Raw genomic sequence first — 26,911 nt, 5'->3', positions numbered from 1 at the left:
TCCCATGACCAGCAATTTTTGGCATGGTTTTTGTGTCTTCCACTGTGAAGACCGAAGCAAAATAATTGTTTAAGGTCTTAGCCATTTCCACATTTCCCATTATTAAATCCCCCTTCTCATCTAAGGGACCAACATTTACTTTAGTCACTCTCTTCCGTTTTATATATCGGTAAAAGCTTTTACTATCTGTTTTTATGTTTTGCGCAAGATTACTTGTAATCTATCTTTCCTTTCTTTATTGCTTTCTTAGTCAGTCTTTGCTGTCGTTTAAAATGTTCCCAATCTTCTATTTTCCTACTAACCTTGGCCACCTTATACGCACTGGTTTTTAATTTGATACTCTCCTTTATTTCCTTGGTTATCCATGGCTGGTTATCCCTTCTCTTACCGCCCTTCTTTTTCACTGGAATATATTTTTGTTGAGCACTATGAAAGAGCTCCTTAAAAGTCCTCCACTGTTCCTCAATTGTGCCACCGTTTAGTCTGTGTTCCCAGTCTATTTTAGCCAACTCTGCCCTCATCCCACTGCAGTCCCCTTTGTTTAAGCATAGTACGCTCGTTTGAGACACTACTTCCTCACCCTCAATCTGTATTACAAATTCACCCATACTGTGATCACTCATTCCGAGAGGATCTTTTACTGGGAGATCGTTTCTTATTCCTGTCTCATTAAACAGGACCAGATCTAAGATAGCTTGCTCCCTTGTAGGTTCTGTAACATACTGTTCTAAGAAACAATCCCGTATGCATTCTGAATTCCTCCTCAAGGCTACCCTGTGCGATTTGATTTGACCAATCGATATGTAGGTTAAAATCCCCCATGATTACTGCCGTTCCTTTTTCACATGCCTCCATTATTCCCTTGATTATTGCCCGCCCCACCATGAAGTTATTATTTGGGGGCCTATAAACTATGCCCACCAGTGTCTTTTTCCCCTTACTATCTCTAATCTCCACCCACAATGATTCAACGTTTTGTTCATTAGAGCCAATATCGTCTCACAACTGCCCTGATATCATCCTTTATTAACAGAGCTACCCCACCTCCTTTCCCTTCTTGTCTATCTTTCCGAATTGTCAGATACCCCTGTATGTTTAATTCCCAGTCTTGGCCCCCCTGCAACCACGTTTCTGTAATGGCCACCAAATCATACCCATTTGTAATGATTTGTGCAGTCAACTCATTTACTTTATTTCGAATGCTGCATGCGTTTAGGTAAAGTGTTTTAATACTAGTTTTTAAACCATGATTTTTAGTTTTGACCCCTCCTGCAGCCCCTTTATATTCATACATATTGTCCCTTCCTGTCACACTGTCAGAGACTGGGGGGGGGGGGGAGGGAGGAGGAAAGAGAGCGAGAGAGAGAGACTGAGGGGAAGGGGGAGAGAGAGAGACTGAGGTGGGGAGGAGGAGAGAGAGAGAGACGGAGGGGTAGGAGGAGAGAGAGAGAGACGGGAGGGGGAGGAGGAGAGAGAGAGAGACGGGGGGGGGGGGGGAAGAGGAGAGCGAGAGAGAGAGACGGGTGAGGGGGAGGAGGAGAGCGAGAGAGAGAGACGGGGTGAGGGGGGGGAGGAGAGCGAGAGAGAGAGACGGGGTGGGGGGGAGGAGAGCGAGAGAGAGAGACTGGGGGGTGGGGGAGTGTGAGACTGGGTGTGGGAGGGGAGAGAAACTGAGCGAGAGACTGTGGGGGAGAGTGACTCCCCACCCCCGTCACTTTCTCTTTCTCTTTTCCCCCCCCCACCCCAGTCACACTCTTTCTTTCTCCCACCGCATCCCCGTCACTCTCTCTTTCTTCTCTTCCTCCCTCCCCCCCCCCCCCCACACCCCAGTCACGCTCTTCCTCCCCAGTTCCGCGCTCACGTGCCCCCATCTCCCCCATGTTTTCTCTCCCACAGAAGGCAGCGAAAATGTTCCTGTAGATAATCACAGCAATATTCTGGGCAAAGGTCCTGAAGATAATCCAAAAGCTAGACACACAGGACAGTTCCAGCTCATGATACAGGCCAGGGATCGAGGAGTTTGTGTACGCGTAGGAGTTGGGGTGGAGTCCAGGACATGTAGGCGTTGTAGGACGTGGAAAAAAACGAGAGCAAATAATCACCCTGAAAGAGAAGTGCCTTAGAGACTGGAGGAAATCATTTTACCAGCTGTAATATTACAGTTCACTTTCTGCAAATTTGAATATGTTGCTCATTTTTTTACAGTAGAGGTTTTTGATTTGAACATGCAGTCAAATCCGTGTGCTTGCAAATGGGATGTAGGCAGGTCTTCAGGGATCTCGGCTTGTTCAAGGTTAATTCTGACATTCACAGATCTGCACAGACTAAGATTGAAGTTCAAATGGTTTAAAAATCATTAGGATCTACATTGAGTGTCTTAATTTTAATTACAGCTGTCACATTCCCATGGCCTCCACCCCTGTTTTTCTCCCCTTCCCTCTTGCACTGAAAGTGCCGACTGTTACTGGGGTGCAGTTCTAGCAGCCCTGAGATACCTCACTTGAGCAGTTGTTCTTCATGGATGAGTGTCCACAGGCTGTAAAGCTGGAGGACATCATAGCTGCGGTTGATCCTCTTCTTGCACACACTCTCGCACGCACACGCTCACACACACAATTGCACAGGATAGATCAGTATAGGAAATCCTGGGTGATTTGCCCTTCATCCTCATACTGAGGGTAATTGTCGGTGACTGCACCACACATATCCCTATCTGAGATTGCTCACACAGCACAAACTGAAGTTTGACCCTAATTTTCTTGGGCTATTTGGCTGTATTGCAGCACGATGCACATTTACCCAGCAGTCAGTAGATTCTATAAACCATTCTTCTTCCAAAGCAGGGAATACTACAGCACAGCCCATCTCACTCGACATGTTCGAGTAAGCTTTGGGTCACCTTTCCTATCTTCTCCCATCATGGTGTGGTCTCTGCTCCTTATTTCTCCCTCTCTAAATACTGTTGCTCATTTTTCTGTGCTGTAGGTGCTACATTTGAGCAAGTGGTTTGTTCATCACTTGGGGGCAGAGCCAGCGCTGGTTTAGTTGTAGTGAAGATTTTCAGGCTTTGGATGGATTTGCTTTCACATTAAACAGTGTTGTGCAAAGAGATTTTGGATCATTGGATGAGGAAGCAGCATCGCTAACACTGGCAATCCACAGGAGCTTTTATTAATACTTGCTATTTACCATGGGAAATTTAAACATGTAAAATGTTCTGTGAATTGTGAATATGATGGAGTTTCTGTAAATTGTATGAGTCATTAGTGAATCACAAGTATTAATTAATAAGAGAAACGCGTCTGGAATCCTGTAAATTGACTGCTGGGATTTGCTGAACCTGCATCCCTTGTCAGTGCAGATTTATTCATCTGCCCCCTCAGAATAAGCCAACGTTATATTAAAGCTAAACTGATGGTGACCACGGCCTTTACTCAGTAATGTCTTGTCTGTTACTGATTCTTTCTGAAAAGGAAAGTGCACATTGCTTTATAATTGTCCTGTTCCTTTTCTAAACCGTCCATTTGTGGTTTTTTTGCAGCCAGAATGAGGAAAAACAAGGCTGGCTGGCTGGCAGACAAGCCGGCAAACTTTCGAGGAAATGGACAGCAAAATGCTCAGCCGAGCAGTCCGATGTTTCCCGAGGGAGATTTATTGCTCGAGGTGAGGATGAACATAATGCAACAAAGATGAGGCACCACTGAGGGGATGGAATATTTCGGAAATTACTAACCATCCCTAAATTTCCACGGTCTTTGTACTCAGGAGTGACCAGGTCGAAAGTATTGGGAGACATTAGGGACTTCTCCAGAATCTGGAGCACGGAAAGAGGGGAACCGAACCTTCCAGGGCAGTCCTCGAGTAGTCGGAAGATTAGGCTGTGGAGAAGGATGTGTGGGAATGCTTGAGCTAATTTTGATGAGACCATTCATTCCCCAAATGCATTCTGCAATCCACAGACTTGAGTGTGGAGGTGGAGGCTGTACTAGGGAAGTGATGAGGGTGGCAGTTGGTAAAAGACCTGGTGGAGATGCGGGAATCAAAGGTTGAAGTAAGAAAGCTGTTCAATAGATTAATGGGAGTAATGGTGTCATGATGGGAGGAGGCCAGAAGAGAGGAAGTTGGGAGTTAAGAGTGTGTGGCAAGGGAGATGTTGGGAATTTTTTCCAGGGTTGGAGGATGGCGCTAATCGGGTTAGATTAGGCAAGGTAAATAAGAATGGTGGGGGAGACAAGCAAGTGATCAGAGATAGCTTTGTTATTAATAAAGATCATGCAGGTAGCAAGGTTACACGAAATAGCGTGATGAATTAGATACCATAAACTGCAGAGTATAGGTGTGGGTGGAGATATTGGTGTGAATGGTGAGGTACAGTAAGAATGGGAGGGCAGAAAAAAGCAGGGTAATTACTGTGGAGATTGAACTCACCAAAGGGGAGCAATCACTTGGTGCAAAGCTGTGGGCAGGGATCTTGGTGAAGAGGTTGACATGGGACTTGAGAGCGTGGTAGATGGCCACAGCCCGAAATGAGGGGCATGAGGAATGGAAGTGGATGTGATGTTTAAAAGAGGAATGGGTGCCTGAGGAGTAGTTGAGAGAGAAGGTGACTTTGACTGTCAGTGGCAGTGCTGTCCCTATCGTGCAGGTTGATAGCTGTCCTTGCAGCAGATGGCACAGATCTGCACCTGGCTTCATGCTGACCAGAAGCCTGCAGTACAGTTGACCCTAGTTATTGCCAGGTAGTTGTGCTAGAGCCTGCAGATACATTTGGTGACTTAATGGCAGGTGCGACCAGCCTGGCTTTGACACCTGCTGATCTCTCTGGCATGCCTTCTTTCCTTTCATGTTCCTTCAACGAGGGAATACTGTTACTGGGGCACTTCAGAACCAACATGCAATGCCAAGTTGATTTTGACTTGCCAACCACCAGGGGTTCTTCACTTAATTGCCTTGTTGGTTCCAGAGTTCCCATGAAAGTTTGTATTGTAAGCAGTTTCTTTTCAATCTGCCTCTTTCTCTTAGCTCTTTATGTCCTGCTATAATCTTGTAAATTCTTTAGTTACAGTTGGCTTTCCTCTGAATTTGCAGATAATAATCAGCTAATTTACATTCCACATAAATGTATTTTTTGGAGAAAGGAAAATAAAGCATTTTTCATAAAAATGCCAACATAAATTAATAATAGAAGCCTGTATTTAAAAAAAAAATTAAACTTGGGGGTGGGGGAACACAGCCCTTTAAGCACTGCATTTCTCATGGAGGCTCCCTTGGGCCCAATTCTGATGGGCAAAGCAAGCACCCAGCAAATCCTGTCCCAAATCAATAGGAAATGTCAGCGCATTAGACTATTTGAAAGAAGCTGTTGTTTTTCACGTGAGCACTTTAGGCCAGGTTAAAATGCATTCCAGAAAGTTGCACTTCCTGTGAAAGTGGCAGAGGTCAAGGCTATATAGCATTCAGCCCTATTTTCCAATCTTCCCCAGCACCTGCTCTGCTCTGCTCTTACAGCAACAGTGTTGAAGACCAGGATAGCTACCCTTGGGTTCAGGACGGTGGGGGCTCAAAGCTGTGCTACCTGTGGTGGCTTTTCTCTTGGGGTGGGCGCTTGGAGGAAGAAGGGGAGCCAGTGCCAAGTTGGCCAGAGTCGGAAGAGCTCAGGATATGTGCTGGAGGCTGGAGAAGATTGCAGAGATAGGGTGGAGAAAGGTCATGGTGACCGTGAATCATTACGTTATGACAGATCTGCAAGTACTTCTCATGATGTTGAGCTTGAAATATTCTTAAATATGAATTCCAGCTAGTTTTGTTGTCTTATGAATATTCAAACTCTGCAGGATTTAACAACTGTTAAATCCTAATCTCCAAGGTTACCAATTTGCAGTTTATACTAAAAAGTGAATGGAATCACAGAATACGATGATCAAAATCTATGTAATAGAAATGTAATTTTACTCACAATAAGCCCATGCCTAATTATAAATCGGCAGAGCAGCAGAATGCAATTACCGAATCTCAAGTGAAAATCCCATACATTCAATGAAAGCGATAGCCTGGCTAATCTCTTATTTATTGTTTGAACTCAAATATCTGCTAGCCCTTCATCTGTTGATATACCTGCATTTGTTATATTAATAATTGTGTGTAGGAGGGAGAAGAAAATATTTAAACTTTCACATCATTTTAACTTTTTCTCCCAATGCTGCAGAATATTGGGTCTGCCATCTTTTTTCTGGCTATGGGAGGGATGGTGGGTTGAGCTTACAGCCATCCTGTGCCAGAAGCATTGTGCATTTACCACTGCTAGCCTGGAGGGACCTTTCCCAATATCAGGGAAGGTACGTGGCCAGAATCAGTCATAAAGGCAAATTAGTAACTCTGCACATGCAAGGTCATGAATGTGTAGTTGCTTTGAATGCGTGAACCACACTCTGCCTTTGTTGGTCTTGCGCTGCAGAATAAATAGGGTGGGGTGGTGGGCGGTGAGTGAGTGGATTTGGCATTTAAACAGCGTGTCAGTTAATAAAGCTAGTTACCCTCGTTGGAGAGGAGACTTGGGGGCGGGGGGAGATGCAAACAGTTTAAGACTCTTCATACAATAGCTAGCCGGGATAACTGCATTCAGACTGAGGACATTAATCTCTCTGTGCCACTCCCTTTTATTTATCTTTGCTTCCTGTCAGTACTCCAGAGGAAGGTTGGTTGGAAGTGGAATTGATGGGCTGAAGGAATGGAATCCAATGTCCTGCATTTTAGATTTGAGTAGTAACCCACGGGTACTTGCAAGAAGTGTGATTCTCCAATGCTGTCAAGTCCAGGGACCCGCCCTGCTTGATATTCCGGAATGCTGTCAAGGGTGGGAGATCTGTGTCTGCCATTTATGGGACTCTTATCAATACCAAGTGCCATTAATGTTTAATGCATCCTGCGGAATGTGGAATCTGAGCTTTTTACATGGGACCAACAATAGACCAGGTCAAGAAGGTCTAATTATCTTGGCAGTGATTGAAAGTTTAACGGTTCCTCCCTTCATTTCAACTGCTTCGGAGAGCTGAGAGCACATTGTTTAGAAGGAAAAGCTTCCCTTGCGTGACTTGGGGCTGTATTTACATTATTTTCTGGCAATTTCTTCTCTTATTGGAGCAGCAATAGAACAAAGCAGTCATTAATTGTGAGGGATGTTTACCAGCACTAATGGCGTTGCACAGGGGGAAGTGTATTGTGCTTTTATAGAATGTGGTATTTGGGAAAAAAAAACATAGACTGGATTACTCTGTGTGATTAGCCAGGGAACAAAGATAAGTTGGCAAAAATGTAAATTCTGTTTCGCTATTATAAGTGGGAAAATTGGAGGCATTTGCAGGGTCCGGCAAGGTTATCATGACTGTCAGTGGGCACTGTGGTTCTTTATAAACTTATAACATAAGGACATTGCTTTACCTTTAACCAACTGGTCATGACCTGGGAGTGCTTGATGCTGACAGAGTGGCAACATTGGAGACACACTCCATTCCCAATTCTGATGGTTTTATTATTGGTAAGTTGAAAAGAAAATCACCTAAAGATAATTTTTAAAATCCTTTGATGTTGCAAAGATGAGTGGGCACAAGGGCGTTGCTTGGTGTGTTGGAGGTGATGGGTTTTAAAGATATCCTCTATACATTTACATTGGGATTAAAGTAATTGCAGTTAAACATTAGGCTGAAACTTGCAATTGGTGAAGGTCTCTAGAATATTAATGGTGATGGTGTCAGGTGTTGCTTTGCATTCCTGCTATTTATGTTCCTTTGTCCTGTTTTCTAGGCTCTGAATGGCTTTATTCTGGTTATCACCGCTGAAGGATATGTGTTCTACTCCTCTTCCACCATCCAGGATTACCTTGGCTTTCACCAGGTGAGTTTGAGATCTCTTTAATTGAAAGAGTCACGCCATCAAAACTCCCATTTAAAGATCCTGTTGTTAGAGGGACTGGGCAGTGCAATGGGTTACATCCTGGCGGTTCACATTTAGAACTTGGGATCAAATCCAATTCAGACCGAGGGAATGACAATCATTGTCTTCTGGCTATAGGGAAACGCTATAGCAAAACATAAGAGAAGTACCACCAACACTACCTCCGCAAGATCCTGCAAATCCATTGGCAGGACAGACACACCAATATCAGTGTCCTCGCTCAGGCCAACATCCCCAGCATTGAAGCACTGACCACGCTTGATCAGCTCCATTGGGTGGGCCACATCATCCACATGCCCAACACGAAACTCGCAAAGCAAGCGCTCTATGCAGAGCTACGACACGGCAAGCGAGCCCCAGGTGGGCAGAGGAAATGCTTCAAGGACACCCTCAAAGCCTCCTTGACAAAGTGCAACATCCCCACCGACGCCTGGGAGTCTTGGCCCAAAGTGGAGGAAGAGCATCTGGGAGGGCGCTGAACACCTAGAGTCCCATCGCCGAGAGCATGCAGAAATCAAGCGTAGACAGTGGAAGGAGCGTGTGTCAAACCAGGCTCCCCACCCACCCTTTTCTTTAACCACTGCCTGCCCCACCTGTGACAGAGACTGTAGGGCCCGCATTGAACTCTTCAGTCACCTGAGAACTCACCTTTAGAATGACTTCGAGGGACTGCCTATGACGATGATGATGCTAGGGATCCAAGAATAAGTTTGGCAGTATCAGCTCAGTTTCAAATAGGCAGGGGCCAACAACACAAAACAGCCCTTAAATCACTACTGGTTTTTGATGAAGGTCTCATTCACAACACAAACTTATCTTCTCTCTTTCAGATGCTGATTAACCTGCTGTGTATTTTCAGCATTTTTTGTTGTTGTTACCTTTTTGCTTGGAATTTTTTTTTTAAAGTAACTTTGTTCTTTGCTGCTCTTGTACCTCTGCGACTACCACCCGCTTACACCCACCTGCTTACCATCCAAAAATGCAAGTTTGGTCAAAAAACACGTACGTACCGCTCGGCGGAATATTCATCATTGACAAACCGCCGAGCGGTATGCACACTGTCCACCATGTAGAACCGCCCGCAGACCGCCCAAAAAATGCAATTTTCATGACATACCACCGGAGCTGCGTACCGTCCTGGAAAAGGTGGTTTTACACAATCTTAAGTGGGCGGGAATGGGCTCTGGTACTCAGAGCCGCCATTTTGAAATCGGGAAAAGTTAGCAAAAGCAGCACCTCAGTATTTGAGGTGAACAGTGACTTTACAGTGCGATTTACAGTGGGAAAGGCATTTTTATTGGTACTGAGTACATTATTAAGATAGAAGGCATTTCAATTATATTTTTTTTCATTGAAAAATCTTTTGGCGATTTAAAAAGAATGGGGCCTGTACTATCTCAGCCTGTATTGCTGACTACCTGTCTAATGTGGGATCCAGCTGGGAGAAGGTTTATTGAGCAGAGTTATCAGGGTAATGGAGGAGGTCACAGACTGATGTTGAGGAGGAAGCCTTACCCCCAAAGGATTTTGAGGGAGAAGCGCTCATACTTGGACCTGACCGATCGACAGTGTGTTTGAAGGCTGCGCTTCCGAAAAGAGGTGATCAATGTGATTTGCCAGCTCATTAAGGAAGACCTGCAGCCTAGTACCACCAACATTACTGCATTCTCCGTTGAGATGAAGATTCATTTTATGCAGGCGGCTCTTTTCAGGCATCTGCTGGGGACATATGCTGTATTTCTCAGTCTGTTACTCATTGCTGCATTCGACAGGTAACCGAAGCACTGTATGCACGCCGGATGAAATTTATAAACTTCCCAATGACTAGGGAGGCACAGAGTGACAGGGCTTTAGGATTTGCATGCATTGCCAGCTTCCCCAAAGTGCAGGGTGCTGTTGACTGTACCCGTATTGCCCTGCGAGCACCATTACATGTCATGAAACCATAAAAGATTCCACTCCCTCAATGTGCAGCTCATCTGCGACCATACGCAGCGCATAATGGCAGTGAATGCCTACTTTCCAGGGAGCATCCATGATGCGCACATCTTGCATGAGAGCACTGTGTCTGACCTGTTGAAGTCTGAGCCACAAGGTAAATGCTGAATGCTGGGGGACAAAGGGTATGGCCTCGCCACCTGGCTCTTGATACCCCCAACCCCCCCCCCCCCCTGCGGAACCCTCAAATGCCAAGCAACGATATAATAAGAGAAATATAACCAGATGTGATATTATTGAAAAGACAATTCGAGTGCTGTGGCGGGTGGGGGGGCAAGCTGCAATACTACCCTGAGCAGGTCACAGTGGTGTGCTGCATGTTGCATAATTTAGCAATCGTGCGGGGACAGGAATTGCCACAGGGGACTGCAGGACCACCTGAGGAGAGAGTGCAGGAGACGGAGGAGGAAGATGAGGGGCAGGAGGATGAGGAGGAGCTTCCAGATGAACCCATGGCACCCCCCCACTCCCCAACACCACAGCCAGAGGGCACTGCAAAATTATGACTCTTACCCCAAAAGTTTGACACTACACAAGAGTGCTTAAATTGAATTCAAACGTTTATGAACAAATGTAAAAACTATACAACAATTTTAAAACTTTGTATAACTTTAATAACAACTTTAATAACAACTTTAATAACAACTTGAAAAAAATCAAACTTCAATTATTTTACATAAACCATGAACACTTGACTCCAAACCAACCTTTACTGTTCTCTACCTCGACCGTGACCGTGTGCTCCACCACCCTTGGGATGGACTCACCCACCCCACCCCCCACCCTGCCTTTCTTACTCACGCCCTTCCCTTTCTCACTGCCCCTGAGCCCAGACTTCCCCGTGGTGGTACCAAGCTGGCATGCAACACCGCACCCCGAGTGCTGTTGCTGTCGTTGGGGGTGAGGCATTGCAGGTGCAATAAATGAGACCTCAGGATAAGCTCGTGATCCAGAAGGCACGACTTCAGGGCCAGAAGCTGCTGGCAGCTCCCCATCCTCGGGTGCTGTCGACCCGACTACTATGGCACGGGGGGGACTCGGCACCATGTCCCGATCCCGTCAATTGCCGCATGGCGTCGGCGGTTTGCTCCATCACGGTGATCAGATGTGACATATCCTCCGACTGTCGTTCTGATAGCGCCACAATGTTTCCGACTAACGTAACCATGGCCTTGAGCAGCTCTCGACCTATGTCGATGCTGACCTGTGGCAGACACACCATGTCCTGGTATGTGCCAAACTGTCTTGCAGCAATGGACCTTTTCTGTACCAACCTCTGTCTTTGCGGCAAAGGCACTGCAACGCTGGGGGTGTGTTGCTGCGCACCGCTTGGTCCCGCAGAATCCGAGGAGGCATGCAGGAATCACCTGAATATAGACTCAGTGGTGGAGGATGTTCCAGATGGAACTGGTGTATCCTCCTCCATCTCCACCCCCACCTCCACTGGCTCTTCCTCTTCCTCTTTGTCTTCTTCATCTCTGCCAGTGGTGAAGTCGGAAGAGGGCTGGATGACGCCAGAGGAGGAGGCAGTGGGTCTGTCATTTGGTCTCTCTGCAGAGGTCTGGTCTGAATCATCTGAGCAACATTTAAAAGTGCTTGACACCAGGGAAGGGGTCAGGGTTACATGAGTACATGAGCACAGTGACGGAGCGCAGTCTTACTTAAATGTCCACCACTGCTGCATTACTGCATTACATATCGCAGACAGACAATACATATATACATATACATTGCGTTACATGCCCCCAGCAGTGCAGTACATTATATGAGCCCAACATTACAGTGCAATAAAGTACATTACATGAGGCCAATATTACAGTTACAGTTACATTACATGACATTACAGCACCGCAACACAGACTGGGGATTGTATTAAACTTACCATCCTGTGTGAGTGGATCACCTCCAACCGATGGTGACATGATTGCTGTCCCCAACCAGGGACAAGGCACAGATCTCTATCTCCATCAATGGTTCTTGCGTTGGGGGTCCTCCCATCCGTACGCCGCTGATCCGCTGCTATTGCAGATGACTACTTCTGCAGAAAGTGAAGTAAATGAAAGTAAAAATCTTCAATCCATTTAACATCGCAGACCCACAGGTTCACATACACACAGGTTCACATACACACACATCAAAACACTGGGTTGATCCTTTTGTCATTGCCTGAACGCACAAATGCAACGCCGTAACCTTGGGATAAATAACATCATCCACTGACACTGAACCTACATTTACATGGTACATGGGGTGGGGGGGGGGGGGTACATAAATAAAATCATTACTTCTCTTGCGACCCTCACCAGGTCGTTCCACCTCTTACGACACCTTTCCCCGGTGCGTACTATGGTACTTGTGGAGAACACAATCTCCCTGATCTCATCCCATATTCCGTTGTACTCCTTTTGGTGGGGGTGGGGGGGAGGGGGGGGTGCTTTCCACGACCAGCCTTCGTTGGTTTGGAGTATCTCTCCATAATATTCTCAAAGGGCAGGTAACTCTGTCTCGTCGAAGGCGGGCGCCCTCAGCCTCCCGTCCTTCTCTGTTCCTGCGCTTCAACTTCTTTTTGAGCGTTTCCATTATATTTATATTATTACATGATTTTTGTTGTATAAAATGTTATTGTTGATATTGTACATTGATTATTATTTTTTAAACTCTAGAGTCTGTGATTAAACCAACTGACCCTCCAATATCTTGCTGCTCCTTCTCACTCTCGCTTGACTTTAACCTCCCTGCGCTTGCATGGGTGGCCCCTGACCCCCAAAATAGCGGGTAATAAGCTTCTCTAGAAAAAAAAAAATTTGCACATGCCACACCATCCATCGACAATAAAATCGATCTGGATCGGCAGTATGCCGGTGGTTTGAAACAACGCACTGCTGGCATACTGCCGAGAAATGGGCGGACCTTATGTCCAATTTTGGGCCCCTTGTATTCCACTAAAAGGAAGTCATTAACTTCATTATTTTAACCAGTTCAATCGAATGCTATCAGTTTGATTTGGGTTACAACAAGAACAACTTGTATTTATATAGATCCTTTAACATAGTAAACCATCCCAAAGAACTTCACTGTAGTATTGCAAGACAAAACATTTGACACCTGATGGCTTTATTGCACTTACAGCAATGTCTACATTACCACATTAGTCCCCTAGGTGGAGCAGTAGTCCACTAGATAGAACTATATTGCACTTCTCCCTCCTTAATGAAGAAGTAATTATAACAAACAATCATCATACATAACTTGCATGGTTATACATAAAAGATATGGGGCTAGATTTTACACTTTTGTGCAGATCGCCCAAAAATGGGCATTATTTCTGGCGTGGGCGGTAAAAATGAGTTTTCAGATCGCCGACTTGTCGCCCATTCTCAAAGCCCTTAGTCTCCATTTTTGAAATTGGGCATTACCACGAGCAATATGAAATGGGGCGTTAGCGTTAAATTTCTCTGACCTTCTGCCGTAAAGTGTCGCCGTCTTTAGCAATGGCATGGCAACGTTCATTTCCCATGATTCAGGAGGTCAGGGGTCATAATTACATGCGCAGAAGAGACAGAGAGAGGGATTGACAGCATGTGTGGGTGTGGTGTGTTTGCATGTTTGGCTGTTGTGGGAGGCACAAGGGAGCTTCACCAGCAGCAAAAAGCCTACTAAGCACCAAGAACATAGTTGGCACCGAGTTTTTGTCCAACAAAGAATATATAACATGGAAGGGATGGAGGAGGCCCTGGAGCTGGTAGCCAGGAACACTGGTGGCAGAGGGCTCCCAGTGGTCCCGGAGTGTGGCACTGCACCCCAAAGTGCCGCACCCCCATTGCCCCAACCACACATGAAAGCCAGTAGCAACATCTTGCTTCTGGCTCGGAGCACGTTCCCACCTTTGGACCGTCCTCTCCCGTATCCGTCCAAGCAGCGGTTTGGCTGTCATACCCCTCCCCCCCCCCCCCCCCCCCCCCCGGCCAATGAAGCAGCGCCTGAGGAACTCCTCGGCCAGTTAGCTTGGAGTCAGGAGGGGAAGGGGTAGAGGTGGGGATGAGAAGAGGCGGGGTGGGGGGGGGGGTGGCTGGGTTGTTTTTTACAGAAATACTGATGATTTCAGACTAATGTTCGGTTTAAATGTTTTTTACTTAACAAAACCTTGTTGCGCATTGGCTCAGATAGCTGCAACGTTACACACTGGTGATTCCTTAACATCAAAGGGTATAATTATACTTAACTTCAATCAACTTAAACTTTAACTGCCATTAAGGTGATGCCCACCATTGATGTATGACCTGCACACCCAGCAGTGTGTCAGCCTTGTAAATACCACCAACGTTCTTTCAGACAAAGCAATCATTGATGAGCTCCTGACGCAAGAGTCTTGCAGCTATCATGCCACCGTGAGCCCTTTCATACTGTCTACAGGGGGGCGGGGGGCATGGCTTCAGCGTCAGCCTGATTGTCTGGCCAGATGTCAGTGTCCATCTCCTCGTCCTCTTCTCCCTCGCTTTGGTGAGGTGGACTGTCAGACTCATCAGGCAATTCTTGTCCTCTCCTGATAGCCAAGTTGTGCAGCATGGAGCACACCAACACGAATTGAGCTACCTGCTCAGGGTGGTATTGGAGCTCGCCTCCTGAGTGGTCCAGGCATCTAAAGCACTGCTTAAGCACTCTAATGGTTTTCTCCACGATATTGCAAGTGGATCTGTGGCTCTCTTATCGCCTCTCGGCTTCGGTGTTGGTGTCACGCAGGGGGTCATCAGCCAGGTGACGAGGCCATATCCTTTGTCAGCAAGCATCCAGCATTGACCTTGTGGCTGATAAACAATTCAGATACAGTGCTCTCAAGTAGGATGTGAGCATCACGGATGCTGCCTGGAAATTTAGCATTCACTGCCATAATAATTTACTGGTGGTCAACAACGAATTGCACATTCAGGGAGTGGAATCCCTTGCGGTTCCTGAAAACCTCTGCATCCTGAAAAGGTGCCTGCATCGTGATGTGCGTACAGTCTATTGCTCCCTGCACCTTGGGGAAGTTAGCAATTCGGTAGACTCCTAGAGCCCTTTCAGTATGAGCCTCCTGCATGTGTACAGGGCTTCAGTGACCGGTCTAATGCAGCAATGTGTGGCATGCTGAGACAGACCGCAAATATCGCCAGATGAGGCCTGAAAAGAACCCGACGCGTAGAACGACAGTGCTGACTTTGACCTCGACGGACAGTGCAGTACTGATGGTGCTGGCAAGCTGCAGATCTCTTCTTATCAGCTGGCATACCTAAGTGATAACCTCTTTGTGGAAGCGCTGTCTCCGAAGGCAGATGGTGTCAGGCAAGTTGAGGTAAGATTGCTTCTCCCTGTACTTGCAGGGGGGGTGTAACGTCTGGTCCTCCTCATCAGTCTGGCACGTCTTACATTGGGCACATGATGCTGTGGAGCGTACCTTCTACCGTCTCAAGTTTGCAGCATGTAATTGGTCATCAAGAGAGGGCGAGAAAGGACAGACCTCATTCCAATAGCTAGCTGTTCTCCACCGATTGGTCACAAAGAACAAATGTCCTCACGAAGACACCTATTAAATTCTAATCGTCCACAGTATGATGAAGATGTTTGTTCAGATGTTCACATCACCTCCAAAGTACATCTGAACTCCCCTGAGGTTGAAGCAGAACAGCTGTTTAAATGATGCGACATGTAGTTCCAGTTTTTCCCAGCGTTTTTTTGGGCGAGTGATATTGTGGGCGAGATGTGTGCGAGGGGGTGAAAGTGACACTGGGCAATCTCCTGGGCGTTAGTTTCAGCAAATGTGATCTTTACGACAAAATAAAGTGGGCGGTCGGTATTATTGAATCTCGGCATTAACTCCGTGCGGAAAGTAACGCTGGGCGATGATATGCACGTTGGTTTCGCCCATTCTGATGATTCCGCCCAAAGAAAGTGGGCGGGCGATACTACTTTTTCCCGGCGTTATGCACATGGAGAAAGTAACGCTGGCCGATAAGTGTCCGGAAAATGGGCGTCGGTTTCCATTTTGTGGCTAAATGGCCGATATCTGGGCGTTATATCTCATTTCGGCGGTAAAATGGATGTTACGTGGGCGTTATGTATGCAAAAAAAGTGTAAATTCTAGCCCATGGACTTATTTTGCCATATTTACAAATCAAACTTAACCACTGGTTTTCTGTTTCGAATAGGATACCTTCACTCTCGAACAGAACTTCCAAAATATGATGTCGAACTCACTCATTCTAGGCTGACCCTGAGGAGAGTTTGTCTCCAAGGGATGCCCTTTATCGACATTTGAACTCTCTTCAATTTCAGAGAGTATGTCTGCCTGATTCGGACTCCGACTTAAATTCTGGCTTTCTTGACAAATCTTCTAGAATTTTTTGAGGATGTAACTAGTCGAGTGGACAAGGGAGAACCAATGGATGTGGTGTATTTGGACTTTCAAAAGGCTTTTGCCAAGGTCCCACACAAGAGATTGGTGTGCAAAATTAAAGCACATGGTATTGGGGGTAATGTATTGACATGGATAGAGAACTGGTTGGCAGACAGGAAGCAAAGAGTAGGAATAAACGGGTCCTTTTCAGAATGGCAGGCAGTGACTAATGGGGTACCGCAAGGTTCAGTGCTGGGACCCCAGCTATTTACAATATACATTAATGATTTAGTCAAAGGAATTGAATGTAATATCTCCAAGTTTGCAGATGACACTAAGCTGGATGGCAGTGTGAGCTGTGAGGAGGATGCTAAGAGGCTGCAAGGGTGACTTGGACAGGTTAGGTGAATGGGCAAATGCATGGCAGATGCAGTATAATGAAGATAAATGTGAAGTTATCCACTTTGGTGGCAAAAACAGGAAGGCAGAATATTATCTGAATGGCGACAGATTAGTAAAAGGGGAGGTGCAACGAGACCTGGCTATCATGGTACATTAGTCATTGAAAGTTGGCATGCAGGTACAGCAGGTGGTGAAGAAGGCAAATGGCACATTGGCCTTCACAGCTAGGGTATTTGAGTATAGGAGCAGGGAGATCTTTCTGCAATTGTACAGGGTCTTGGTGAGGCCACACCTTGAATATTGTGCACAGTTTTGGTCTCCTAATCTGAGGAAGGACATTCTTGCTATTGGAGGAGTGCAGCGAAGGTTCACCAGACTGATTCCCGGGATGGCAGGACTGACAAATGAAGAAAGACTGGATCGACTAGGCTTATATTCACTGGAATTTAGAAGAGAGGGAATCTCACAGAAACATATAAAATTCTGACAGGATTGGACAGGTTAGATGCAGGAAAAATGTTCCCGATGTTGGGAAAGTCTAGAACCAGGGATCACAGTCTAAGGATAAGGTGTTAGCCATTTAGGACCGAGATGAGGAGAATCTGTAGAATTCTCTACCACAGAAAGTTGTTGAGGCCAGTTCGTTAGATATATTCAAAAGGGAGTTAGATGTGGCCCTTACGGCTAAAGGGATCAAGGGGTATGGAGAGAAAGCAGGAATGGGGTATGATCAGCCATGATCATATTGAATGGTGGTGCAGGCTCGAAGGGCCGAATGTCCTACTCCTGCACCTATTTTCTATGTTTCTAAGTTTTTCTGTTTCTTGGGCTTGTTTCTAGTATATTTGATGTAGGATATGCTACTGGTACTCTACTTGTAATAACACTATCTGATTCATCAGAAATAATCGAATTATTCCAACTTTCAGCTCCTTCCACATCTGTAGGTAAAATATGATCAATGTGAACAAACCTAACCTGGCCATGATCAAACTTCTTAACCAAATATGTGCGAGGACCACATATCTTCACCATCTTCCTGGTCATCACTTTAACCATTTATGGTGACCGTTCCTCACTCTCTCCTTCTGATTTAATTTCACACTTCTCTCTCTTACTCTACCTCTATCATGATCCTCTTTAGATACGTCATAATGAATTAACATGGTGCTCCCTACCAACTGATTTTTACACTCCTTGAATGCTGCGTCGCATTCTTCTGACCACTTCCAATGGACCTGTTTATTTTTCAACAGCTCATTCAGTGGATATAACACTGTAGCCAAATTTGGTCGGAAATTCCCATAATAGTTCAAAAGACCCAAAAATGATCGAAGTTCAGTTACGTTCTTGGGAGTGGGTGCATTTCTGATTGCATGCAGCTTTCCCTTGGTTGGATGTAAACCATCTTTGTCTACTTTGTGCCCTAAGTACTCCAGTGAGTTTTGAAATAACTCACACTTGCGAGCAGTCACTCGTACTCTGCTTCTCTCGCCATTTGAGCACTTCATTCAATGGGCCTGAAATTGGTCGACATGCCGCAGGTGTACCGCCCAAAAGGGTGATTTTGGTCAGAAAACAAGCTACATAACGCTGACATACCACTCGGTGGAATATTCATTAATGACATACCACCGTGCGGTATGCACACCGTCCGCCGTGTAAGACTGCCGACAGACCACCCAGAAAGTGCGATTTTCATGACATGTCGCCGACATACCACTGGAGCTGCATACTGACCTGGAAAAGGTGGTTTTACGCGATGGTAAGTGGCCAGGAATGGGCAGAGTGCACGGAGCCGCTGTTTTGGAAATCGGGAACTGTCAGCTAAAGCAACAGCTCTGTATCTCCTGAGGTAAAAAGTGATTTTAGAGTGCGATTTTGATTGGGAAAGGCATATTTACTGTTACTGTGTAATTATTAAGATAGAAAGGCATTTTATCAATATTTTTTTGATCGAAAAATATTGTGGAGATTTATAAAGAATGGGGCCTGTGTTATCTCAGTCTGTATGGATGACAACCTGTCTAATGGAGAAATCAAATGTGAGGAAGTTTATTGAGCAGAGTTATAAGGCTCCTGGAAGAGATCGCAGAATGGTGATGAGGAGGAGGCCTTACCCGCAATGGATCTTCAGGGAGAAGTGTTCATTCTTGGATCTGACCCATCGACAGTGTGTCCAAGGGATGCACCAAAAGAGGTCATCACTGAGATTTGCCAGCTCATTAAGGCAGAACTGCAGCCTGGTAGCACCAATATTACTGCACTCTGTCGAAGGTGGTGACTATGACACTTTCCTTTTATGCATGTGGGTCTTTTCAATCATCAACTGGGGGCATATGCGCAATTTCTCAGTATGCTACTCATCGGTACATTTGACAGGTATCATCATAGGCAGTCTCTCAGAATCGAGGAAGATTTGTTTCCACTCTAAAAATGAGTCCTTCGGTGGCTGAACAGTCTAATACGAGAACCACAGTCCCTGTCACAGGTCGGGCAGATAGTTGTTGAGATGGGGTGGGTGGGACAGGTTTGCCGCACGCTCTTACCGCTGCCTGCGTTTGATTTCTGCATGCTCTCGGCGATGAGACTCGATGTTCAGTGCCCTCCCGGATGCACTTCCTCCACTTAGGGTGGTCTTTGGCCAGGGACTCCCAGGTGTCAGTGGGGATGTTGTACTTTATCAGGGAGGCTTTGAGGGTGTCCTTGTAACTTTTCCTCTGCCTACCTTTGGCTCGTTTGCCATGAAGGAGTTCCGAGTAGAGCGCTTGTTTTTGGGAGTCTCGTGTCTGGCATGCGAACAATGTGGCCTGCCCAGCGGAGCTGATCAAGTGTGGTCAGTGCTTCAATGCTGGGGATTGAAGCACTGTATGCACACCGGATGGAATTTATAAACTTCCCAATGACGGAGGCTCAGAATGACAGGGCTTTGGGATTTGCACGCATTGCCAGCTTCCCCAAGGTGCAGGGTGCTATTGACTGTATGCATATTGCCCAGCGAGCACCATTACAGGAGGTGGAGGTGTACCAAAACCGTAAGGGATTTCACTCCCTCAATGTGTAGCTGTTATGCGACCAGACACAGCGCATAATGACAGTGAATGCCAACTTTCCAGGGAGCATCCATGATGTGCATATCTTGTGGGAGAGCACTATGTCTGACTTATTGAAGTCTGAGCCACAAGGTAAATGCTGGATGCTGGCGGACAAAGGGTACGGCCTCGCTACTTGGCTCTTGACCTCCCCCCCCCCCCCCCTCCCCCCCTGCGGTACCCTCAGACAGAAGCCAAGCCACGATATAATAAGAGCCATATAGCCACATGTAACATAATTGAAAAGGCAATTGGAGTGCTGAAGCAACGTTTTCGATGCTTGGACCACTCGAGAGGCAAGCTGTAATACTACCCTGAGCAGGTTGCTCAGGTCACAGTGGTGTGCTGCATGTTGCATAATTTAACAATCATGCGGGGACAGAAATTGCCACAGGGGACTGTGGGACCACCTGAGGAGAGAGCTCAAGAAACGGAGGAAGAAGAGGACGATGAGGGGCAGGGGGATGACGAGAAGCTTCCAGATGAACCCACGGCACCCGCCCCCCCCACCCCCAACACCGCAGCAGAGGGCACGCAGAGCATATGCCACTGCAAAAGTGTTACATGAGCAGCTCATAATTAAACGCTTTGCTTGAATGTGGAGAGCTGTGTTTTGGAACCCTCATGACTGTTACCCCAAAGGTTTGACACTGTACAAGAGTGGTTAAATTCAATTCAAATGTTTATCTAAACATTTAAAAAATATCCAACAATTTCAAAACTTTGTAAAAAAAATTAACTGTTACAATAAAAACTTTAACAAAACTTTAATACCAACTTTAACAAACATTTTATAACTTTAATAACAAACCCTTTACTTTCCCCGTCCACTACACTCTGCCCTTCCGCGGCCATGTGGTACTCCACCCTTGGGATTTATTCCCCTTTCTTACTGCTGCCCTTCCCTTTCCCAGTGCCTGTGGGCATGGACCTCTCCGAGTATATACCAAGCTGGTATCCAGCACCGCACCCCAAGTGCCTTGCTGTCATAACAATTAAGGGTTACGGGGAGCGGGCGGGTAAGTGGAGCTGAATCCACGGCCAGATCAGCCATGATCTTGTTGAATGGCGGAGCAGGCTCGAGGGGCTAGATGGCCTACTCTTGTTCCTAATTCTTATGTTCTTATTGGGCGGGGGGGTGGGCGGGGGCAGTGAGACATTGCAGGCGCAATAACTGGGGCCTCAGGAGAAGCTCGTGATGTGGAAGGCATGGCTTCAGAGCTGGGAGATGATGTCAGCTACCCACCTTCCGGTGCTGTTGACCTGACTACTATGGCATGTCGAGGTTCGGCGCCAGGTCCTGATCCTGTCGATTGCCGCATGTCTTCGATGGCTCGGCAATTCGCTCCATCACGGTGATCATACGCAACCTTTCCTCTGACTGCTGCTCTGATAGAGCCGCGATTTTAGTGGCTATTGTAGTCATGGCCTTGAGCAGCTCTCGACCTTTGTTGACGCTGACCTGTGACAGATGCACCATGTCCTGGTACAGCCTACAGCAATCAACCTTTCCTGCACCAACCTCCATCGCTGCAGCAAAAGTCCTGCAATACTGGGGGTGTCTTGCTGTGCACCGCTTGGTCCCGCAGAATCAGAGGAGCCATGGGGGAATCCCCTGAATACATACTCCGTGGTGGAGGATGTTCCAGCTGGTGCATCCTCCTCCGTCTCCACCTCCACTGGCTCCAGGATCAGCGACTCTTCCTGTTCTTCTTTTTCCTTGTCAGTAGAGGGCTGGGTGATGCCAGGGGTAGAGGCAGTGGATCTGTCGTCGGTATCACTATGGCCTGAATCATCCGAGTCAAAGTATAAAACAACATTTAAAAAAGATTGGCACCAGGGACAGGGCACGGGCCTCGATATCTGTAAGTGGTTCTTGGGTTGTGGGGCCGCCCCCCGTGCGATGCTGATCGGCCGTTATTGCAGATGTCTTCCTCTTCAGAAAGAAAAGTAAATTAAAGTATAAATCTTCAATCCTTTTAACATGGCACGCACACACACGCGCGCGCGCACACACACACACACACTAAAAAAGCACTGCGTTGATCCTCCTGTCATTGCCTGAAAAGCACGAATACAAATAACATCATCTGTGTGACACTGAACCTACATTTACATGGTACATAGCACGTGGGGGGGGGGGGGTAAATAAAATCATTACTTACTCTTGCAACCCTCACTAGGTCATTCCACCTCTTAGGGCACCTTACCCCAGTGTGTACCATCCTACTTTTTGAGGACACAGCCTCCCCGATCTCGTCCCAAATTCGGTTGTACTCCTTTGGGAGGTGCTTTCCACGGCCACCTTTGGTGAGGTTTGAGTACCTCTCTGTGATGTACTCCAGAAGGTCAGGTAACTCTTTCATCAAAGGCAGGTCCCCTAAACCTCCCCTTCTTCTCGATATTCCTGCGCTTGGAAGTTTTCTTTAACATTAACATAATTTTTTTCTGGATAATTTCCCTTCTTAAATATTTGTCCTTGTGTTGAAAGTGAATTTTTTTTTCCACTGTGCTATCTATTTTCAAACTCACTGGCCTTCGACTACCTTGCTGCTCAATCTCACTCTCTCTCCCTCCTCCTCAACTCACCGCATGCGTGGGTGACCCCTGAAGTAGTTGAGGCCAATTCACTAAATATATTCAAAAGGGAGTTAGATGAAGTCCTTACTACTCGGGGGATCAAGGGTTATGGCGAGAAAGCAGGAAGGGGGTACTGAAGTTTCATGTTCAGCCATGAACTCATTGAATGGCGGTGCAGGCTAGAAGGGCTGAATGGCCTGCTCCTGCACCTATTTTCTATGTTTCTATGTTTCTATGACCCCCGAAATTGCGGGTAAAACACTTTTGGAGGGGGAAAAAAAATTTGCGCATGCGCAGTTCTGTGCCGCACCGTCCATCGAACAGAGAGTCGATCTTGATCGACTACTAAGATGCATACCGCCTGATGCATACCGGCTAAAAAATTTCACCAATTTTGCCGCCTTCGGTCTCTGTCGTATGCCAGCGGTATGAAATGACATACCACCGAGAAATGGGCGGACCATCGGTATCGACCAATTTTGGCCCCATTATGTTATTATGGATTTGCCTGTTTGGTGCTGAAATTAGTATGTCATCTAAATAACATACTACTCTCCAATGCCTTGCAAAATCTGGTTCATCACCCCTTGAAATATGGTGGGGGCAGAAGACATTCTAAGTGGTAGCCAATTAAATTGATATAGGCCTATGTGAGTATTTATAGTCAAGCATGACTTGGACTCCTCATCTAGTTCAAATTGTAAGTAAGCATTTGTAAGATCCAACTTTGAGAAGATCTGACCATCTGTCAGCATTGTGAATAAATCTTCTACATTTGGCAATGTATTGGGGAGATTACTCTCTAGAACCTGATATACAGTTACTTTATAATCGCCACACAACCTTGCCTTACCATCGGATTTCAGTACAACAACAATGGGTGTAGCCCAATTACATAGATCTATCTTAGAAATAATGTTCTCAGTCTCTAGCCTTTTGAGTTCTTGCTCAACTTTCTCCTTGAGTGCATATGGTACAGGACGTGGCTTGCAGTAACTGGTCTAGCGTCCTTCTGTACCCTGACATTTGCCTTGAAGCCTTGGATCGGACTGCCTGTTTCGCAGAACACCACCTGATACTTCTTAATGACATCATCCTTCGATGTAAATCTCATTTCAACATACACAATCTCACTTCAATCCAGCTTCAGTGATCCCAACCAATTTCTTCCTAGTAAGGCAGGCGCTGCCACTACTAAGAGAGGCAAGCTCTGAAATTGATCCTTGATTTTCACTGATAGTGATACGACCTACCACAGGAATTTGCTCTCCTGAGTAGCCTCGCAACTCTATCATGGATTTCTCCAGTGGGAAATCACACAATTTGTCGAAATAGAGTGATTCCGGTACTGCACTCATGGATGCGCCAGTGTCGATTTTCATGGGTATCCTGGTTCCTGCAACATCTACTTGGATGATGCTTTTCAAATCACTGTTGGATCATTTCATGCTCCTGATGTGTAGCTCTAAAACCTGTTACTTTTCTTCCATGCTATGTACTCTCTGGGGATTTCTACTTATAGTCTTGAAAGTTGGTTTACTCTTCAGTCGGCATGTCTTTGCAAGATGCTCAGTTTCACTGCAGAAGAAACACTCTGCCTTCACATGTAGACAACTTTAAGCAATGTGTTGTCCCAGACACCAATAGCACAATTTCAATGTATTGTTACCTTGACCAGTTGCTGAGGCCTTGGGGCCCAACTGCCTTTTAGTTTTAACCTACATGCGATTCATCTTGGTTGTCTGACGATTAGAAATAGCATGAAATTCTCGAATATTGGTTGGCCATGTCCATTGACATAGCTGTCTGACAAGCTAAATCAAAAGTCAAGTTAGGAGTTGTCAATAACTTTCTTCTGATCGCTTTGTTTGTGGGATGAAAAATGAAGCAGTCACGCAAGGCTCAGTCCTGAAAGTTTCCGAATACTTTTGTCAATAAATTGATCTCGTGAACCAAAATGATAACTTTCAGCAATTTCCATGGGCTCAGGACTGTAGTGCTGTTCTAACTTCTTTACAACATAAGAACATAAGAAATATGAGCAGGAGTATTCCATACGGCCACTCGAGCCTGCTCCGCCATTCAATAAGTTCATGGCTGATCTGATCATGGACTCCGCTCCACTTCCTTGCCTGCTCCCCATAACCCCCTATCCCTTTATCGTTTAAGAAACTGTCTATTTCTGTCTTAAATTTATTCAATGTCCCAGCTTCCACAGCTCACTGAGGCAGCGAATTCCACAGATTTACAACCCTCAAAGAAATTTCTCATCTCAGTTCTAAATGGGTGGCCCCTTATTCTAAGATAATGCCCTCTAGTTCTAGTCTCCCCCACCAGTGGAAACATCCTCTCTGCATCCACCTTGTCAAGCCACCTCATAATCTTATACATTTCTATAAGATCACCTCTCATTCTTCTGAATTCCAATGAGTAGAGGCCCAACCTACTCAAGCTTTCCTCATGTCAACCCACTCATCCCTAGCATCAACCTAGCGAACCTTCTCTGAACTGCCTCCACAGCAAGAATATCCTTTCGTAAATATGTAAACCAAAACTGCACACAGTATTCCAGGTGCGGCCTCGCCAATACTCTGTACATCTGTAACAAGACTTCCCTGCTTTTATACTCTATCCCCTTTGCAATAAAGGCCAAGATTCCATTGGCCTTCCTGATCACTTGCTGTACCTGCATACAAACCTTTTGTGTTTCATGCACAAGTACCCCCAGGTCCTGCTGTCCTGCAGCACTTTGCAACCTTTCTCCGTTTAAATAATAACTTCCTCTTTGATTTTTTCTGCCAAAGTGCATGACCTCACACTTTCCAATATTATGCTCCATCTGCCAAATTCTTGCCCACTCACTTAGCCTGTCTATGTCCTCCTGCAGCCTCTTTATGTCCTCCTCACACATTACCATTCCTCCCATCTTTGCATCGTTCGCAAACTTGGCTACGTTACACTCAGTCCCCTCTTCCAAATCGTTAATATGGATTGTAAATAGTTGGGGTCCCAGCACTGAACCCTGAGACACCCCACTCGTTACTGATTGCCAACCAGAGAATGAACCATTTATCCCGACTCTGTTTTCTGTTTGTCAGCCAATCTTCTATCCATGCTAATATATTACCCCCAACCCTGTGAACTTTTATCTTGTGCAGTAACATTTTGTGTGGCACCTTTTCAAATGCCTTCTGGAAATCCAAATACATCACATCCACTGGTTCCCCTTTATCCACCCTGTTCGTTACATCCTCAAAGAATTCCAGCAGATTTGTCAAACATGACTTCCCCTTCAAAAATCCATGCTGACTTTGCCTGAACAAATTTTGCTTTTCTATATGTCCTGCTACTGCTTCTTTAATAATGGACTTTTCCCAACCACAGATGTTAGGCTAACTGGTCTATAGTTTCCTGCTTTTTGTCTGCTTCCTTTTTTGAATAGGGGTATTACATTTGCAGTTTTCCAATCTGCTGGAACCTCCCCAGAATCCAGGGAATTTTGGTAAATTACAACCAAAGCATCCACAATCCCTGCCACTACTTCTCTTAAGACCCTAGGAAGTCAGCCATCAGGGGAGTTATCTGTCTTTAGCCCCATTATCTTACTGAGCACCACCTCCTTAGTGATTGTGATTGAGTTAAGTTCCTCCCCCACTATAGCCCCTTGACTATCCACTGTTGGAATATTGTTAGTGTCCTCTACCATTAAAAACTGATACAAAATACTTGTTTAGAGTTTCTGCCATCTCCATGTTCCCCATTACTAATTCCCTGGTCTCGTCCTCTAAGGGACCAACATTTACTTTAGCCACTCTTTTCCTTTTTACATACCTATAGAAACACTTGCTATCTGTTTTTGTATTTCGTGCTAGTTTACTTTCATAGTCTATCTTCCCTTTCTTAATTTTTTTTGTCATTCTTTGCTGGCTTTTAAAAGCTTCCCAATCTACTGTCCTACCACTAGTTTTGGTCACTTTGTATGCCCTTGTTTTTAATCGGATACCGTCCTTTATTTCTTTAGTTAACCACGGATGGCTTTCTTTTTTCTCGCACCCTTTCCTCCTTACTGGAATATATTTTTCTTGAGATGTGAAATATCTCTTTAAATGTACACCACTGTTCATCAACCGTCCCACACTTCAATCTGTTTTCCCAGTCCACTTTAGCCAACTCTGCCCTCATACCTTCATAGTCTCCTTTATTTAAGCTTAGTATGCTGGTTAGAGATCCAACTTTCTCTCCCTCCATCTGAATTTTAAATTCAACCATGCTATGATCACTCATTCCAAGGGGATCCTTTACTAGGAGATTGTTTATTAATCCTGTCTCATTACACAGGACCAGATCTGCTCCCTGGTTGATGGTTACATACTACTCAAGGAACCCGTCCCTTCTGCACTCTATGAACTCTTCCTCAAGGCTCCCCTAACCAATTTGATTTGTCCAATCAAGATGAAGGTTAAAATCACCCATGATTATTGCTGTTCCCTTTTTACAAGCCCCCACTATTTCCTGGTTT

The 26,911-nt window shown here is 45.8% G+C and overlaps 1 protein-coding gene across 2 annotated transcripts in view; it reads left to right on the top strand.

Moving 5' to 3' along the window:
- ahr2 (aryl hydrocarbon receptor 2) overlaps positions 1-26,911 on the top strand; it is a 217,442-nt gene that overhangs the window by 144,894 nt on the left and 45,637 nt on the right. For both annotated transcript variants that reach the window (XM_070876058.1, XM_070876057.1), the window contains exons 3-4: positions 3,542-3,663; positions 7,801-7,890. In XM_070876058.1, coding sequence (XP_070732159.1) covers positions 3,542-3,663; positions 7,801-7,890 — 212 coding nt within the window. The remainder of the gene's footprint in view (positions 1-3,541; positions 3,664-7,800; positions 7,891-26,911) is intronic.

This window comes from Pristiophorus japonicus, chromosome 3 (genome assembly GCF_044704955.1).
Source record: "Pristiophorus japonicus isolate sPriJap1 chromosome 3, sPriJap1.hap1, whole genome shotgun sequence".
In the NCBI taxonomy this organism is placed as follows: Eukaryota; Metazoa; Chordata; class Chondrichthyes; family Pristiophoridae; genus Pristiophorus; species Pristiophorus japonicus.
This window is presented reverse-complemented; position numbering and strand designations above follow the sequence as displayed.